The sequence below is a fragment of the Tachysurus vachellii genome, chromosome 4 (assembly GCF_030014155.1).
Source record: "Tachysurus vachellii isolate PV-2020 chromosome 4, HZAU_Pvac_v1, whole genome shotgun sequence".
Classification (NCBI taxonomy): domain Eukaryota; kingdom Metazoa; phylum Chordata; class Actinopteri; order Siluriformes; family Bagridae; genus Tachysurus; species Tachysurus vachellii.
Window position 1 is genome coordinate 30233844 of NC_083463.1, and position 19296 is coordinate 30253139.

The 19296-nt window shown below is 40.3% G+C and overlaps 1 protein-coding gene across 2 annotated transcripts in view; it reads left to right on the top strand.

Moving 5' to 3' along the window:
- The window catches only part of kalrnb (kalirin RhoGEF kinase b), a 73543-nt gene that overhangs the window by 4402 nt on the left and 49845 nt on the right, over nucleotides 1-19296 (top strand). For both annotated transcript variants that reach the window (XM_060868817.1, XM_060868815.1), the window contains exons 2-9: nucleotides 10026-10118; nucleotides 10303-10417; nucleotides 12063-12255; nucleotides 12946-13446; nucleotides 15772-15894; nucleotides 16611-16802; nucleotides 17481-17612; nucleotides 19004-19234. In XM_060868817.1, the coding sequence (XP_060724800.1) occupies nucleotides 10026-10118; nucleotides 10303-10417; nucleotides 12063-12255; nucleotides 12946-13446; nucleotides 15772-15894; nucleotides 16611-16802; nucleotides 17481-17612; nucleotides 19004-19234 (1580 nt within the window). The remainder of the gene's footprint in view (nucleotides 1-10025; nucleotides 10119-10302; nucleotides 10418-12062; nucleotides 12256-12945; nucleotides 13447-15771; nucleotides 15895-16610; nucleotides 16803-17480; nucleotides 17613-19003; nucleotides 19235-19296) is intronic.

Below are 19296 nucleotides of genomic sequence, written 5' to 3' on the forward strand. Positions count from 1 at the left end.
AATCCAATATTTAGGAAATTGCTGTGAAAGTATAAAACGTTATATAATTAGGGTGTTATGTAATTAGGGCTAGCGCTCTATAGAATGCTGCGATAGTCTATTCTTTATACAATACTCACTCACTCAGTCACTCATTTTCTACCGCTTATCCGAACTACCTCGGGTCACGGGGAGCCTGTGCCTATCTCAGGCGTCATCGGGCATCAAGGCAGGATACACCCTGGACGGAGTGCCAACCCATCGCAGGGCACACACACACACACACACTCATTCACTCATGCAATCACACACTAAGGACAATTTTCCAGAGATGCCAATCAACCTACCATGCATGTCTTTGGACCGGGGGAGGAAACCGGAGTACCCGGAGGAAACCCCCGAGGCACGGGGAGAACATGCAAACTCCACACACACAAGGTGGAGGCGGGAATCGAACCCCAACCCTGGAGGTGTGAGGAGAACGTGCTAACCACTAAGCCACCGTGAAACCCTTATACAATACTATTTAATATTTAATAACTGTTTAAACAAGGGGGGCACGGTGGCTTAGTGGTTAGCATGTTCGCCTCACACCTCCAGGGTCGGGGTTCGATTCCCGCCTCCACCTTGTGTGTGTGGAGTTTGCATGTTCTCCCCGTGCCTCGGGGGTTTCCTCCGGGTAAGACATGCATGGTAGGTTGATTGGTATCTCTGGAAAAATTGTCCGTAGTGTGTGAGTGAATGAGAGTGTGTGTGTGTGCCCTGCGATGGGTTGGCACTCCGTCCAGGGTGTATCCTGCCTTGATGCCCGATGACGCCTGAGATGACGCACAGCCTCCCCGTGACCCGAGGTAGTTCGGATAAGCGGAAGAAGATGAATGAATGAACTGTTTAAACATGGAAATGCTGACATATGTTGCTGACGGGTTGATTATCAGAAGGTGAATTACATTTTCTTTTATATACAAATATTTCTGTATATAGATATTGACCTAAAATGTTGGGTCAGTGGACTTCAAGAGCTGTTATTTATTTATTTATTTATTTATTATAAATCTTAACACCCAGAATAAATGTTATTACTTTGAATTCTTTTTAAAGTAATCTGTAAGTGATTTGCACAATTTAAATGTATCACTTTAATGTATTTTTTAATGTATTTCTATGTATTTTTTTAATGTATTTTTATGCATTGTTAATTTATTGTATGCCTTATTGCCCAAATTTGTGCCTAGACTTTTTCTTTTTCTTTTCTTTTTTTTTCAACTTAAAGATGTTTAGTGATCTTAATGTAAGTCAGATCATAATCAACATCTTAATCAACATTCGTAAGATGTATTGGATTATATTCAGATCTCAGTATTTTTATATAAACCGTTATGCAGCTATAGAGATTATAAGTGTCTCTATAGTTAGCAAGTAGTTTGACATTTTGTGAGCGTTTTTCTGCTCTTGGTTTAATATTCGTGTCACTGATATGCAAATTGTGATCGATTCCCTCACCGGTCTCTGGAGGTGTTGCTCTCAGGAGTACAGAGATTACACAATTAATGCTGTCATGCATTCTGAGTTTATATTTATCCATCACTTAAGACTGCATTTGCAGGACTCGCAAATTACACAACAGGGGAAATACGTTTGTTTTACTGAAAGTAATTGAATTTGGCCGTTGCTCAGAGTCCCTGGAGTTGCCAGATATGTGGCCTGGAAACCCAAAAGGTTAAGCTGCTTATATTTATATGGGCTTTTCCCCTGGATTACTTACTACACAGGGTAAATGTGTCACAGACAATAATCTGTTTTCTGAGACAGAAAAGGTTGCAAATGTAAATCTGCACCACAAAAGACTTCCTGATTTTATCAAGTCAGCCAGATAATATTGACCATGGATCATTTTTTTATATCATAATGGTCCTGTGTGAAAAATCTTATTTTATCTCTCTTACATGTTTATGCATTATGATAAACGTGTGGAGAATGACTCCGTGTGCGTTTTCCCTGAGGGTGTCTGTTACAGAAAAGTCTCGAATTCCAAGAGTAAAAAAAAGAGTCGATGCACGAGGAAGCATGCATCCCCATGTCCCCTAAGGAAGCCATCGTTTCCTTACAACGGATCATATAAACAATGTCAAAAATAAAACTAAGTCAAAAGTTTTATTAGTCAAAAATAAAACTAACAGGACTGAAAACTGCAACAGATCCGGACGTGCCTCCAGACTCTTTACTGGTTTCATTTCTTTTTTTTTTTAACAATAATCGCTGTTTTCTTCCCCTGATGAATATTATGGATGCCGAAGATTTTGATTTGGAAAAAAAAAAACCTGCCAGATTAAAAAAAATACAACAATGTCCTGATATTTGAATACAGACCATTCTGGAAACCTGTATTTACTGTATACCATAACGAATCTTTTTGAAATCCATTAGTATTCATAGCATTCTTCACGGTAACATACAGTACGCGTCCCAGTTCATCAGTAAAATGCTTTAAAATAGCTATGACATAGTAGTAACAGCTCATTCACATGGGCTAGGACGATGTTAAGCCGAGTAATAAACGGATTAAAAACGTGTTCTGTTGTAACAAACATATCGTCGCTGTCGGACGGAAACCTCGTATGTCCAAATTTGGTCAATTTCATATTTTTTCACATATCGATGCTATTGGTCAGTCCCCACGTGGGTCTGTTATTTTTACAAGTTATTAACCAATCTAAAGTCTTGAAAATAGCTTGAGCGCAAATCTCATAACTCCATTGGACACTTCAACTGTCCACCTCTTCCTCACTCCGCGGGAGAGCTTCACGGCATATTTCTCCTCAAGAAGAGTCGCAACGAATCAACACGTCTTCTGAGGTAAATGTCTTCAAAACACTGGGCTCAAAGAAAAAAAAATCTTGATCCCCACTAGTTCTGGTGCTCGTCTGAGGACAGGAATTTAGCGCAAGACAATCCACTTCAACGCGGACTAAACCCTGTGCACTGCAGATAAGGTACGGCGTTTTTTTCATTTCCTGAAAAATAACGGTTTTGGAGATACGAGGATTCCGCCTCACAGCGACGATATAATCGTTAATATGGTGAAACTTTCTGGAAGGAGTCTCCAGTCTTAGCGCTTCGGACCAGTCATTTTTCTGCTACAGGAAAGTCTCGGTTCCTGTTATTAATTTGTATATCTTTTAACTATCTAGATTTATTGATGTTCCACGGCAAATAAAGGTAACAATTAACGGATAAAAAGTACGACGTGACATTGAACCAAATGTAATTGTTACTGTTATCTGTTGACGCATTGAAAAGTTCTTTTCTAGAAGGAATCCAGATGGTCTGAACAAGGTGGTTTGAGGTTTACACTAAGCACATAAAAGTCACAATGCTGTCTCTTTAAGTGGATTCTGACTTCCCAGAGGACGTGTACCGAACCGGCTTCCTGTTTTATTTCATACATCTTTTAAAAAAATCTCATTCTCAGCACCTAGACTACAAAGCAGAGCAATTTGCCGAAGCAGCGTTTTACCGCATCCGTAGTGGACATATGGCTTAATGGGGATCGCAAGAAAAACCACCAGCATGCATTACTACACATAAGGGTAGACGATTACTTGTCTCCTGGGAGGTGAAACTCTAACACACATGTACTGTACAGATTCACTTTCAAATTCATGGTCGAGGGTCAGAAGTGTTGTCAAGATCTTCGATCCGGGAGACGGCGAAATCGACCGTATAAGTATTTATGGACTCCAAAAAATATCGCTGGCTTTGTTTTAGAGCTTTTTCCTGGAGCTATGCAGTCACGACCGGTCGGTGGACGATGATCACCAAACCTTCCACTGGGTTTGCCATGTTGTGGGAAAATAATCAACAACGGCGGTGCAGCCAGGTTCAGAACAGAGCAAGAAAGTACAAAATGTAATCTTTGTCCTGAAAACTTTCCTATGGCAGAAAACACAAGCGCTCACACCGGAGACTCCTTACAAAAATGCTAAATACTGTAAATGTTCTTTACAGAAAACCTCAGCATGTCAACGATGACATGTTTCTCTTTGGTAAATAATACATCAGTCTTAGCTTATGTGGAGTGTCCGCCGTACAGGTCCATGGTTACTATAGAAACGCTAACGTATAAGAACGTGCATTATTACAGTATGTCTTAGATTTATGCCTTTTAGACAGAGTTGCTGTCAGAGGTGAACGAATCAATCAAAAACAACGATCAGAATTAGAGAACTCACAGCATGTTGGTGTAAAAAGGATTATAATATTATAATATAATTCTGGAACGTGATGTCATGTGCACAAATTTGCCAGTTCTGTGATTTAAGTCACCTCATTTCTGGCTTTTAGTCAAGTTCTGATCTCATGCTCCATACTCCATATTTCACACACACACAAACACACACACACACACACCAGGTCAATGCCAGCTATTGTTCTCAGAGTTTGAACAGAGGAGGGTGTAGTGCACCCATGGGTCAGAGTTTTATCCCGTCTGCCCTTGACTGGAGTCGTATTCGCTCAGCCATTTGGCAGCGCCTTGCCATGATTGGTTTCATTTGGTGATTACGGAGCGTAGCCCATTTCCCAGCTCTCCTGGGAGGTTAAGTTGTTTTTTTTTTTTTGGTGCACTGTGAACCTGTAACATGGGAAGTCTTTCCCCTCTCTCTCTCTCTAAGAGGTTTCCTGTCCATTGATAATGTTTTTTCACCTTGAACTGCTCCGTGTATGTGGATGTGTTTATTTCGGCTCCCAGCTCTACATCGATCATTTCCTCCTGTACAACACGATGACGTCATCAGAAAACATGCCAAAGTGATTCATGCCATCATTATGAATTATTGATACAGCACTTTGTATTCATCTGCCAATGGATCAGTGAGCCGCTAGCTGTAGGCGCCCCTAAGGGGTTGCCAGATCCTCGTCATTTCCTGTTGAATTTAATTTCTTGTGCCGTTGGAGTTTTTTTGTTTTGTCTGGATAGTTTGCGGACATTTCGATTAATTAGATTATGTGGTTTAATGCATAGGCATGCAATTTTTATCTATTTAGAGTTACTTTTAATATGTGAAACAAATTAGTTCCTCTTGTCATGTTTGATAACTAATAAAAACAGTGTCCCAAATCACATACTTGCACACTATTGTGTCACACTGTGAGTAGCGTGTTTATATACAGTATATATATATATTCATTCTTTGCATATACCAACTTTGGAGGTTGGGGTTTAGAGTGCAGTCAGTCATGATACAGCACTCTGGAGCAGAGAAAGTTAAGGGTCTTGCTCAAGGGCCCAACAATGGCATTGCTCAAGGGCCCAACATAGCATTGTAGCATTGCTTGGGCTTGAACCCTGATCCTCTGTTTAACAGCCCAGAGCTTTGACTGCATGTGCCACAACTGCCCACCTGCCCCATACCCTAGACAATAGAGTACATAGTGCAATTGTGTAGTATGTCATTTGGGACACAGCTAGTTATTCCCTCACCAGCCTCTCTTTCTTTCTTTCTTTCTCTCTCTCTCTCTCTCTCTCTCTCTCTCTCTCTCTCTCTCTCTCTCTCTCTCTTTCTCTCTCTCTCTTTATCACTCTTGAAGTTATTACAACACAAAAATGCAGCTTGTCATGTTATTGAGTGAGAAACCTCCTCCGTCCTGAATAATTTCTATCCCTGTGGCAGGAAATTTACTCACTGCTACACAATGTTCACGACAATGGAGGCTGTTTCTATTACTGAGACAAATTTTCTCCTTACATAAACCGTATCAGCAATTCAATGTTTTTTCTTCAGTAAACAACATGCAACATTTTTAGATTATGTGGAGAGTCTGAAAGTGCATGTCCCTGAGTGTCTTGTGTTATAGAAATGATAAGATCAGAATGAATGTATTAATATTAACCTGTGATTTTAATGACAGTCAGAACTGGGCTGATTTTGTCACACAGAATTTCTCCTCCCTGTACATTACTTTCCTCCATATGCATCTATAACACAAACACCTTGCTGCATGTTGTGTGCTAGCAGAACTGAGGGATGGGAACAGGAGCATTTGGTATGTGTAATTGAATAATTTTCCTCACCTTGTTCTCACTGTTAGACCCATTAGTGCATGTGCTAGCCCTGCAGGCTTTGCAGCGATGTAGGTGTGAATTTCCTGACACAACTCCTGTCTAACACGATTTAAACGCTAATCGGCAAGCGTATTCTTTTTTAAGTCGCAGAAACGTGCGTTGTTGGCAAACAGGAAATGAACATTAGCGGAAGGTTTGGAATTTCTTAGGTACTGCTCCGTGAGTCAGACTGGCTCTTTATCACTATTACAATGGTTTTTTTGTTCTTGATTTTCTTTTTTTTTTTTTTTTTTTTTTTTTTTTTTTTTTATGATTACGAGATTCTTCCAATTTCCAGCTGAAATTTTTTAAAATGCTGATTATGTAAAAAACTTAGGAGGGATTTCAGCAGACCTTCAGTACATGTCACGTGAGCTGCTTTGGCATCCGCTGCTACTCGAATTCTCTGACACAGAGCCAGTGACCCAATGAAAATGCAGTTGTTGGATGTGCTCCCGTTCTTGCAAAAGGTCCAGACGAAGTTACTGGCTGTTAAAGCTTAGAGGTTTGTGCCATCTCCAGATGCTGCCATCCAAAGCATTCAGCGAGTGTTTTACAGGGTTAAAGCTCAGGGGTCGTATTCAGAAATTCTACAAGTAGAAGACTTAGGGGTTTGCGCTTAAAAACCAGGATTTAAGGGCTAAAAGCAGGTCCTTCACACGTGAAGACGTAAGGATTGTCCAGATGCTTGGACCAACGAGGGTTCATAACTCAAAACGTTTAACATAACATATTCTATTGATGGAAAATTTACGGTCTAAACAAAAGCGCTACGGTTCCAATAAACGATCAAATAATAAGTCTAATATATAGAATGAAATTTGAGAACTCCTTGTCAAGAGCCAAGAGTCATGAAACAGTTTAACAGTGCAGTCAAGGTAATGTGTTAGATATATTTAATAATTTAAGCTTTAAAAAAGTAGCCTGTTGAATCATTTGAATTGTATTTGAATATTATTTTGTGCACAAGTGCTTGTGCTGCATCAGCCAATCATTTGTTTCTCTGTCATCTGGAGTGAAGGTCAAACATCAAGGTTCTAAAATGGTCTTGTATTATTGAATAAATTCCCTGGCCACTTTAACAGGAACATGGAACCTGTTCAAAGTTTAAATCCCAGGTTCATCAAGCTGCCTCTGCTGGGCCCCTGAGCAAGGCTCTTAACCCTCAGTGGCTCAGTTGTATTAAAAAAATGAGATAAAAAATAAGTGGCTCTGTATAAGGGCATCTGCCAAATGTAAATGGCCTCAGATCCCTGTTTTTGACTGACAGGAGTGGAACTTGATGTGGTCTTCTGCTGTTCTAGCCCAGCCTCATGGTTTGATCTTCTTTGTGTTCTGACCTGCTTTTCAGCTCACCACAGTTGTAAAGAGTGTTTATTTCTCCAGCTGCAACCGGTCATTTTAAAAAATGGTCGCTGCCTGTAGAACTTCCGCTTACTGGATTCTGTGTAAACTTTAAAACCATTGTGTGTGAAAATTCCAGGAGCTCAGCACTTTCTGAAATAGTCAAGCCAGTCTGTCTGGCACCAGTATCCATGCCAAGATCACGTTTTTTCCTTATTCTGATGTTTAGCATTAGCTGAAGCTCTTGACCTCTCATTTGCCGCAAGATTGGCTGATTGAATGATTTCAGTGCAGATGTTCTATTAAGCCGGACGGCTGTTCAGGTCTATTCATACGTTTTAAGAATGTCACTCATAGCTGGGAACTTTTAGCCTGGTGAAAGCATTCATTTTTGATGGTCATTTGAAACCTCAAACAACAAACCAATGGTTACACCACTGTACAGTCTGCAGCATAAGCATGGTGTAAATCAATAAGTCTGGACGTAGTGGAGCAACGCTGGCACATGATACTCTAGCTTTTTATTTCTTTCAGCTCATTGAAGTCATTCCCTGAAAGGTCACCTTATCAGATCAAAATGAGTCTTAGGAGCTTTTATATGATAAGCTGTAGAATTTGAACAGGATCTATCAAATCAAACTCCAATAAAATATTACAGAAATAAAATAAATATTATGTGAATAATTTGTAAATTTAATGCTTGTTTTTTGTTGCAAAAGAACAGAATTTCTATCTAAATGTCTTCAGTTATTACATACATTAACCTCTTTTACATATACTGTATGTATAGATTATTTGGTGACCCACTGATAAAACATAAAGGGTCGTGTTCAGTATTCAGAGCTGAGTTTACGTTAGTATTTAGACATCGGATGTAGCTACATAGTTAAGTTTAATTTAGTATATTGTGCTGTGTGATAGTTGTAAATACTGACTTTCATTCATTTAATGTTATGTTTTATGTGCTGGATCAAGTGCTATTTTATAATAATGGAAGCCATATTGTTACGTTAAGTCTTGAAGTGGTTAATAATTGGTCATTTTCTCATTTGAACATATCATCGTTCTCCTTCAGTCTGCATGTTCTATCCTTGATTTTTTTTTTTTACGGTGAGTGTTTGTGTAGATGTTGTGTAAATCTCAGAAGAATGAACCACAATGCTTCTTATTAACAAAATAATTAGCTAATTATTACATTTAAGAAACAAATCTTTGTATTTATGAATTGTACCTCAGGTGTAATGATGTGCACTTGGATATGCAGTTAGATATCTCTTGTATGGCTTGTATACCTCTTCAGGATTTGTGATATCATTGTAAGGCCATTTGTCTCACTATTAACATTAACGTTAATAATAGCATTAGCGTATCATGTTGGAATTGCTCCTTTACAAAGAAATTACTTGATTGAATTTGTCCAGCTAATTCAAATTTGTGAGCGATTCTTAAAACATATGCATTGCAACAGTGAAAACTGCCCTGAGGATTTAAAGAGACAGTGAACGTCAGAGGCAGAAGAGCAGCAGGGAAAAACAGAGGCGGACACAGAGGACGTGTTTGCATGAAGAGATATTGTAGGTGACACAGTGCTAAATCACAAAGCCTGTGTGTGTTAAATATCCTCTGGTGTCCCGCAGGATCAGCGGAAAGCATCTGTTTTTTCAGTACATTTAACATGTCATGTTCAAGAACAGCCTCCTTCATTCAGGTTAAATAGTTTATGCAGTCTGCAGTGGAGAAAAACGAAGCGAAGCCAGGAGAAGGGAAGGAGAGAGAGATCGAGAGAGAGATCAAGAAAAAGAGAGAGAGAGAGAGTATTTAGTGTCAGCTGTCTGGCTTTATCTGTGTGTGGATGCATACATATCAACAGTGTGTGTGTGTATGTATGTGTGAGTGTGTGTGTGTGTGTGTGTGTGTGTGTGCGTGTGTGTGTATGTGATTGTTAAGGATTATAAACACTAAAGAACTTCCGTAGGATTAAGGAAATGTCCAGGCGTCCAAACGTCGCCAACATTGTCTCAATATAGGATTATAACAGTCAGGGTTGCCAAATTGGTATGATAGATTCAATCTTTCAGAAAATTCTCAGTGGATTGAAATGTTTATTACGTATCATTGATTTTTTTTTTTTTTTTTTTTTTTTTTTTTAACAAAATGCAATTCTTTAAAATAATTCTGCATTATGTAAAGTGAAATTGTTAACAGAAATGAATAATAATAATAAAAAAATAAAAATTGGTGAAAACAAGATGGGTCCTCCTGATCTTTAATCAGTTTGTCTTGACATGAAACAATCAAATCAACATACACGATAGGGCAATAAGCTACTGAGTTACATTACTTTTGTAATAAATAAAAAGATAGATAAATAATGTCAAACAGATTCCAGACTGTCAAGTCAAAGAAAGCCAGATAGGAAAAATCTCTAAAATCTGATAGTTATATTGTCTGGCATGGCCATTTTGTTTTAAAATGCATTGCTTTCATAGAGTGCATGTTTCTATTAATCTTATAGGAGTAAATTAATGCAGTATTGAATAACACTGTCTGAGTCTAACTCTTAGCTGCTCTTCTTTCCTTTTCCTTCCTCACATCTCAGCTCCGTCTCTCTCGGCCGGGTCTCTGAGGAACGACGGCGTGAAGGCGGCTGATGTTCTGACGGTTTTGAGAGAAAAGGTCGCCTTTGTCTCAGGTCAGCCCTAGAGTGCTTTAATTCACTTTACGCAGCATGAAACTATTAAGCCTGTTAATTTGTGAATAGTAACAAGAAAAGGGAATCCTTCTGTGAGATGTGAGATGTTTCTGAGCTAATATGTGGCTTGCTGAGTGGTCTGGCACAACACACGGAAACCTTAAATATGCTCCTTGTCTTTCAGGAGGCAGAGATAAGCGAGGAGGACCCATCCTGACCTTCCCTGCTCGCAGCAACCACGACCGAATAAAGCAAGAGGACCTGCGCAGACTCGTCACCTACCTCTCCACCGTGCCCAGGTGCTCCAAACACTGTCCTGATTTATCTCTGCCGTGCACGTGAGCTAGTGTGAGCTGCATTGTGGAAACACTGTGAACATCCAGGTGCTCTAGTGGGATGGTGTAAAGTGGTTAAAAATTAATAACTGTATCTTTGAGAACGTGGAAATCAGCCACTGATCTGAGCAGATGGTGTGTCACTGCAGCTGTCAGGCATGATATTTAAGTCTTTATGTGTCAGGAGGGCAAAAATAAAAATTCCCGATCTTCAATGATGTACATTGTAAAGAAATTCCAAATAGAGTTGCTCATGCCACCATAAATAGCATCACACTTGTCATTTCATAGATTGCTAAGTAGCTGTGCTAAATAGCACATGAATTGATAAACAGATCATAAATATTTTAATAGAAACATTTAACGTGTTTAATATGTTTTTATTCTTCAGTTGGGAAAATTCTAGCCAGGTTTGGGATAAAAGGATCACATAAGAATGACAAATTTAGCTAAAAATCGACTAGATGTGGATAGTACCTAGCATTCGGTCTAGTAGCTCACAGCTGACTAGCCGCAAAATAAGATAGCTAGACATTGTTAACATCACACATACTATAAAATACCACACAAGCTTTTTAATCTATGTCTGTTACCTGTTGTGGTGAATAATTTTTTTAATTAAGACACAGTGAGAAATCAGTAGGGCCTGTTGAATGTTTTATTTTGTTCAGCTGGGAAAAAAGCTAGCTAGGTAGCACTGGCAAGCTGGCTTACTAGAAAATAAGAGATAGAGGCTTTTCACAAAAGGAGCACAGAAATACTGTACTTTAGCTACAAATTGACCATGCTAGATGTTGATAATTAGCATTACCCCTAATAGCTGACTAGCAGCAAAAAAACAAGCTAGCTAGTCAATGTTAGACTCTCGCTAGCGTGATATAATTATATTATAGTTAGGTAGCTAATTCTCTCCTCTTGACAAAATAACAAGATTAACAGTGAGGAATTAGCGAGGTCAGTTTTAGGGTTGTTCAGAAGTGTCAATATTGTCCTGGTGTCAAAAATCTGTTTTAGGGATAACTATAAAAGGCTTATTCAGGTAGTTACAGGTTTAAGTAAGAGGATCAGACCTCTCTGGCTACGCTGTGTGTGAATTTGAGTGTGTGTGATGTCTTGAGAAAGACTACGGTACTATTTCATCCTCACATACAGTGTACCTGTGTGAAAAGAAATCCAGACGAGGCCTTGTTATATTAGTGTTGTTATTTTCACAGTACCAGAAAAAGACAAACATTTCCTAGGAGCGCAGTAACTGCCTCTTAAACACGTGATGTTCACCATGTTTCGTCTTTATTTGTCTCTGAACTGGAACAAAGCAGGTTTATTATGATGTTGTCTCCACGAAAGCCAGAGTGAATCTACATTTACAGCTTGCAGTGTGAGACAACACAAAGCCTGTGATTGTTTTATTGAACTGTGAGTCGTTGTAATTAAACACTAAACACTGCATCAGTACACATTTAAAATGTACAAGCTGAGACTTGGTTGCATTGTGTTTTATTGGGACAAGCTTCAAGAAAATTTTCTGGTATATTAACTACTTCTCTCTCTCTCTCTCTCTCTCTCTCTCTCTCTCTCTCTCTCTCTCTCTTTCTCTCTCTCTGTGCAGTGAGGATGTTAGTAAGCGTGGCTTTACTGTAATCATTGATATGCGTGGCTCTAAGTGGGACCTGATTAAGCCGCTGCTGAAGACGTTGCAGGAAGCGTTCCCGGCCGAGATCTGCGTAGCTCTGATCATCAAACCAGACAACTTCTGGCAGAAGCAAAAGACCAATTTTGGCAGTGCTAAATTCACATTCGAGGTTTTTAACTGCAATTTCTCATCCACTGATTGCCTCTGTTGCACATTATGATGTAATGTATTTCTTGGATTCTTGAATTTCCTTAATAGAGCCTTGCTAAACTTTCTGCAGAATATCATTTTAGAATTTTATCAACGTTTCAAGAGTGAAAAAGATTTGAGATGTTAGCGAGCATACCATATCTGACAGCATATCTAACTCTACTCAACAATTTCCTGAAAGCCACTGTAGATGAGCTTTTACTGCAGGAACCTTTTCAGGAACTAAAGGACTTCAAGTGCCATTTTTAAGTTTTCATTTCGCTTGTGAGGTGGTGGTGAAGTCTGGGCTGTTGATTAGAAGGTCATGGTTCAATACCCAGCACAGCCACTGTTAGGCCCTTAAGCAAGGCCCTCATCCTTCTCCACTTCATGAGCGCTGCATCATGCATGTACCTGCTCTCTGATTCCAACCTTCAAATTCCTGGTGTTCCTCATCATCATCTAGTTTTATACATGTCTGGTCCAAAGCTTTATAACCTTTGTGTTTGAGTAAAACTGTTTCGATTGGATTCTATTGTATGCTCAATTGTATTTTCATGCACAAAAACCATGTCATCAAAATATTTGAATTAAGAATCTGGAATGTTTCATGGTTAGGTGTATTTGTGGTTGGTTTTAATTAACTCCTGAACTCTCTCGTTCCTCTCAGACGAGCATGGTGTCTGTGGAGGGCCTGACCAAACTGGTGGACCCGTCCCAGCTGACGGCTGACCTGGATGGCACGCTGGAGTACGACCACGTTGAGTGGACTGAGCTACGTGTCTCTCTAGAGGAGTTCACGTGTGGAGCGCTGCACCTCCTCTCTCGCTTGGAGGAGCTTCAGGAGACACTTTCACGTCAGGAGATGGCAGCGGATGCCGAGGAGGCACGAAGGCTGCTAGAGGAGCACGCACGTTTGAGAAAGAGTGCCACCAAAGCACCTGTGGACGAACTGGAGCACGAGGGACAACGCCTGCTGCAGAAAATCAGGGACGGCGGGGACGGACGGCTGTCTGGTGGACCTGACTTTCAGAGTCTAGTTCCCAAAGTTTCAGCCTTGCTGGACAAACTGCAGGCTGCACGCCAGCACCTGTTACAGGCCTGGCACAAGCGCAAACAGCAGTTGGACCAGTGCTTCCAGCTTCGACTGTATGAGCAGGACGCAGAAAAGGTGAGGGGGAAAGAAACATCTTAAAATGGTGAACTTTATTTTTGAAAAATAAGAATTATAATTTTCCATCTGAGGAAAATGTTCACATTCTCGATGTTTTGGTCTGCTTTGCATGATTTGGTAGCTAAATTATCAGTGTTCATATTTCGTAATTGTCTAGCTACAGAGTTCCCACAGATGGGTGTGGGTGTATTGTGTGCTTGTCTTGGTAGTTAACTAGCTGATCGATTAGCCTTATTCAGAAGTCCAATGATTTTAACCATTTGACCAGCTAGCGTGTCGTGTGTTTACCATCTCATAGGTCATCATAAGATATAAAGCAATCTAGGTGATATACTGTTCGCTAAGTAGCTAACAGCTCTGTCCCTCTGTATTAGGGTAATAAAGGCTTAATGTACTGATGCATATTATAACACAAACCTTGGTCCGGTAATTGGGTGAAAATTAAATTTAAACAGAATGATGATTCTTTGCTCGGTAACGCTGCACTATTTAGTTAAGGATTAAATGCTGGAGTCATTTCCAAATGCTAAAACAGGAAGGTAATAAAGTGAGGAACGTTGAGGTTTGTCTGGATTTTCAGAAGCATGATGGTTCTTCAGTCTCCCAAGAGGTTGGTTATTATGCAGGAGCTCATTTTCCGTTTAAACCCAAACTGAGCAGGAGTTTCACACAAGCCAGGTCCTGCCGGCGTGGTCCATCTGTGCACTGATATTGCCAGAACACCACTGACATCCAGCCTGAGAGAATAAATAAGAAAGAAGTCACGTGAAAGAGAATGGACGCTATAACGAGTGTTACAAGGAGACCCTAAAATTTTTGCCACCCTATAAAATAATCAGGAAACATTTGGATAACTTACTTTTCAACATTGTATAATCCAAAAAAACTAGCCTGCATTTATCACACAATACTATTTTCATTCATTCATTCATTCATCTTCTACCGTTTATCCGAACTACCTCGGGTCACGGGGAGCCTGTGCCTATCTCAGGCGTCATTGGGCATCAAGGCAGGATACACCCTGGACGGAGTGCCAACCCATCGCAGGGCAAATACTATTTTCTTCTACTATAAATATTCATTAGAAATTAATGAAACCAGGAACTTAAAAAAAGGAATTGTGTGCCAGATGGGATCAAAATTGATTTCTTTGGACATACGACATACTCTATTGACAAACGACTGGATACCTAACAAGCGTACTGTACCATAAATAAGCAAGATTTTTGAACAAAACCTGGCTGATTCTGCTATACGTCTGCAACAAAAAGTTAAAATCAACACGCATTCTTTATGGGCATAAAATTAAGTTTTGCAGTGCTATTTTTAGCTAGGTTAGCTAGTTGCTAATATCTCTGTTTAGTCCCTGCTCATGGTGTATGGTCTAAAATGGCATCCAAATGCAACACAAATTTAAAAATGCTGAAATCTTGAAATATTTTGCTTGTCCCTAAAATGGACAGATATTAGAGAAAGATTCTCGGTGATGTCGGTTATTATCTCCAAGTCAGGCTACAGCGAATATTAATTGTAGGGGTGTGAATACTTCTGAAGAAACATTTACATTGAGAAACATTTTGTGGTCAAATTATTATTGTTTAATACATTAACAGCACGTTCGCCTCACACCTCCAGGGTTGGGGTTTCAATTTCCGCCTCCACCTTGTGTGTGTGTAGTTTGCATGTTCTCCCCGTGCCTCGGGGGTTTCCTCCGGGTACTCCGGTTTCCTCCCCCCGGTCCAAAGACATGCATGGTAGGTTGATTGGAATATCTGGAAAATTGTCCGTAGTGTGTGATTGCGTGAGTGAATGAGAGTGTGTGTGTGTGTGTGTGTGTGTGCCCTGTGATGGGTTGGCACTCCGTCCAGGGTGTATCCTGCCTTGATGCCCGATGATGCCTGAGATATTCACAGGCTCCCCGTGACCCGAGGTAGTTCGGATAAGCGGTAGAAAATGAGATAGTGTGATATTGTGAAATTATAACATCTGCTTGGTACTATTTTTTTGAGTTGGACGGAAAGTGCAAGCGAATTTAATGGTTTATGCTACCGTCAGTTTGAGGGTAACAGACTTGTATCCGCTGTTGAATAAATAATCCTGTTCTGTAGTAAATATTTATGCAGGAGACTTTTTCCTGATTGGTTAAACTTGATAATCTATGCTCTGTGAGGCTCGTTTATCACCATATGGCCTCCTAACAGGAAGCACTTGAGACTCTGCTTAGCGAGTGTGCTGTCTATTTCCTCACTGTCCTCTCTTTCTCTCTCTCTCTCTTTCTCTCTCTCTCTCTCTCTCTCTCTCGCTCTCTCTCTCTCTCTGTAGATGTTTGAGTGGATTGGGCACAACAAGGAGCTGTTCTTACAGACACACACAGAGATCGGTGTGAGCGACCAGCACGCTACTGACCTTCAGACGCAGCATGACCACTTCGCTATGAACTCCATGGTAGGATTCTTACAGCATGTGATTTCACTGTGTACAAAATGTCATTTTCATTATAGTAGAGTTATTAACAAAACATTTACTTTATCACTCACTTTTCAGCACCCGTGTAGCCGTTTAAAGTATTTAGCTTAAGTTAGCTGCAGCTTTTGACTACTAGTTCGAAGTAACTATAATTTGTTGAGTTTGAACTAATGGATCATTGATGTTGCCTTTATTATTGACAACTTTACTTGATTATTTGATAAGTTTGAAATAAGTTAGCTTACATTTTGCTATATTCCAGTTAGCTGGATTACTCGACAGGCTGGATTTTCCTGGATAATTTGATTAGTTTGACTTTATTCCATTTACGATTAAATGAATCATTTGATTCATTTGATGAGTCCTAATTAGATGGATCGTTTGATGAGTTGAAGTAAGCTGGATTATTTCATGAATCTGAGTTAACCCGATCATTTTTAAAGATGAGTTTGACAATTTGATGATGTAAATATAGCTGGATGATTTGATGGATTTGTTCCAGTTAGCTTGAGTGTTAGAATTAGCTGGATTCGATCAGCAGGATTCGTCTGAATCTGTTAGATTAATGTTTTCTCGATATCCGCTTTCTATCCTTGCAGATTTGTAGCATCGTATTAACATTATAAGATTTCTGAGAAGACTTTAATTAGGCCAAGCTCGTGACGACTTTACGTTTCCTCTTTGTATCCGGTCAGAACGCTTACGTGAACATCACGCGGATCGCCTCAGTGGCCACACGGCTGTGTGAGGCAGGCCACTACGCTGCCGATCAGATCCAGCAGGTTTCGGCTCAGCTGGATCAGGACTGGAAGTGCTTCGCCTCGGCTCTGGAGGAGCGCAGCGCCATTCTGGCCATGTCCTCTGTTTTCCACCAGAAAGCTGAGCAGGTCAGACGTGATTTTAATACGTTTCCATTTATCGGACGGGTCACTCATCATCAAAATGTCTGCATTCGGATTTCACACAGGAATCAAATGAAGCCCTGAAATGTTGTTCCTTTGGAAATGTGATCCGATCACGGAACCTAAATTAAATTTGATAAATTAAAAAAAAAAAAAACCCTGTTGCCGTGCACAGATGACCTTTCCTAACTTTGTTGCAAATTAGCGTCTATTATTTGCTAGCATCTGCGAATTGGTCTTGGTTAATTTGCTGTGGCTGTGAAAATAACTCCCACTTTGTGTCACCGAACAAATTTTGCCCTGATCTCTCTATCTCTATCTCTCTCTCTCCCTCTCTCTCTCTCTCTCTCTCTCTCTCTTTCTCTCTCAGCTAAATGTGCTAACTCGGCTTATTTGGATCGTTTGTTTTCTGGTCCTCTGACCTGGCTATCTCTTCCACTCGTGTCTGTTTAACAAGAACATTTAACTCCTCTCAAAATTTTTCACAAATTACTCGGAAATATAAATCCGATCTCTTGTGTGGTATGTTTTATATTTATTTCACTCGTCACTCCACTTACCTTCATCCTGAATATAAGGAGAAAGACGGGTCAGAGGGTCAGAGAAAGATGAATTGGAATCACGTCTGTTTCTACTTTATTTCTTTCTGCTGTGGTTTGGAAGTTTCTCTCTGGAGTGGAGGGTTGGGTGAAGGCGTGCAGTGAAGGAGGATTGCCCTCGGCCATGCAGGAGCTGGAGCTGTCGATCCACGGCCATCAGAGTCTCTACGAGCAGGTGACCACTGCGTACACCGAGGTACGTGCTGCACATAAAGCTTTTATACCAAGCTCAGTTTTCATCCACAGCTTATAATATTGACAAAAAAATGATCAAATCAGTGTCGGAAAAACCTACATAGCCAGACAGTGATAATTTTTGTAAAAAAAAAAAATCTTAAGATATTTGAATATATTATAAATGGAATTTGAAAAAGAATTGAAAGTTGTAGTCTATTAAAATTGTAAAAAATGAAACTTTTTCAATTGGAAAAATGTCCTAACTGTTTTAATGTCGGATAATCCAACACATTACATGTTCACCCAAAATTATCTGAAGATCAAAGGAAGAAGAAATGCAGTGTACATGCAACTTCTCCTGTATTTCTATTGACGTGACATGACGTGACATACAGCTAAGTACGGTGACCCATACTCAGAATCTGTTCTCTGCATTTAACCCATCCAAAGTGCACACACACAGCAGTGAACACACACACACACACCAGGAACAGCAGTGGGCAGCCATTTATGCTGCGGGGAGCAGTTGGGGGGGGGTCGGTACTTTGCTCAAGGGCACCTCACCCGAGACTCGAACCCACAACCTTAGGGTTAGGAGTCAAACTTCCCCTCAGTGATATTGTGAAATTTACCTGAAGAGGGCAATTTGAAAATATAATCCAGTTCCAGTGTAAATCGATAAAAACCCTTTACTGTCTTTTTTTTATGTGCTAATTAACCATATTTTGTGTATTAGTTAATTCTATGCATCAATCAATCAGTTCATCAGTATTAATAATTACTGGGTTCATTCATTCATTCATTCATTTTCTACCGCTTATGCGAACTACCTCGGGTCACGGGGAGCCTGTGCCTATCTCAGGCGTCATCGGGCATCAAGGCAGGATACACCCTGGACGGAGTGCCAACCCATCGCAGGGCACACACACACTCTCATTCACTCACACAATCACACACTACGGACAATTTTCCAGAGATGCCAATCAACCTACCATGCATGTCTTTGGAACGGGGGAGGAAACCGGAGTACCCGGAGGAAACCCCCGAGGCACAGGGAGAACATGCCAACTCCACACACACAAGGCGGAGGCGGGAATTGAACCCCCAACCCTGGAGGTGTGAGGCAAATGTGCTAACCACTAAGCCACCGTGCCCCCTCTACTGGGTTCATGTTATTTAAAAAAAATATTTTTACTAATTTAAGATGTAATAGAATGATCCTCTATTTATTTATTTATTTATTTATCTATCTATCTATCTATCTATCTATCTATCTATCTATCTATCTATCTATCTATCTATCTATCTATCTATTTATTTATTTATTTTACTGAACACACTATACTGTTTCTCCTGAATTTTTTTAGGACGTGTGTGTGTGTGTCTGTGCGTGTGTGTGTTCTTTTCAAGGTGAGTCAGAAAGGGAAGACCCTGCTGGACGTCCTGCAGAGGCCACAGCCTCAGGCTGACTCTGGCTTGGTGACAGCGGGTGCAGACTACAGCCAGGCGGTGCGCGCCGTTCTGGACGTGATGCACGAAGTGGTGCACGAACACCGCAGGCTGGATGGTCTACTGCAGCACCGCAAACTGCGCCTGCACCAGAGACTGCAGCTGTGTGTGTTCCAGCAAGATGTGCAGCAGGTGTGCTGTTGATTATGACACACACACATTCATACATAAAGTGTGAGAAGTGAGAAGACATG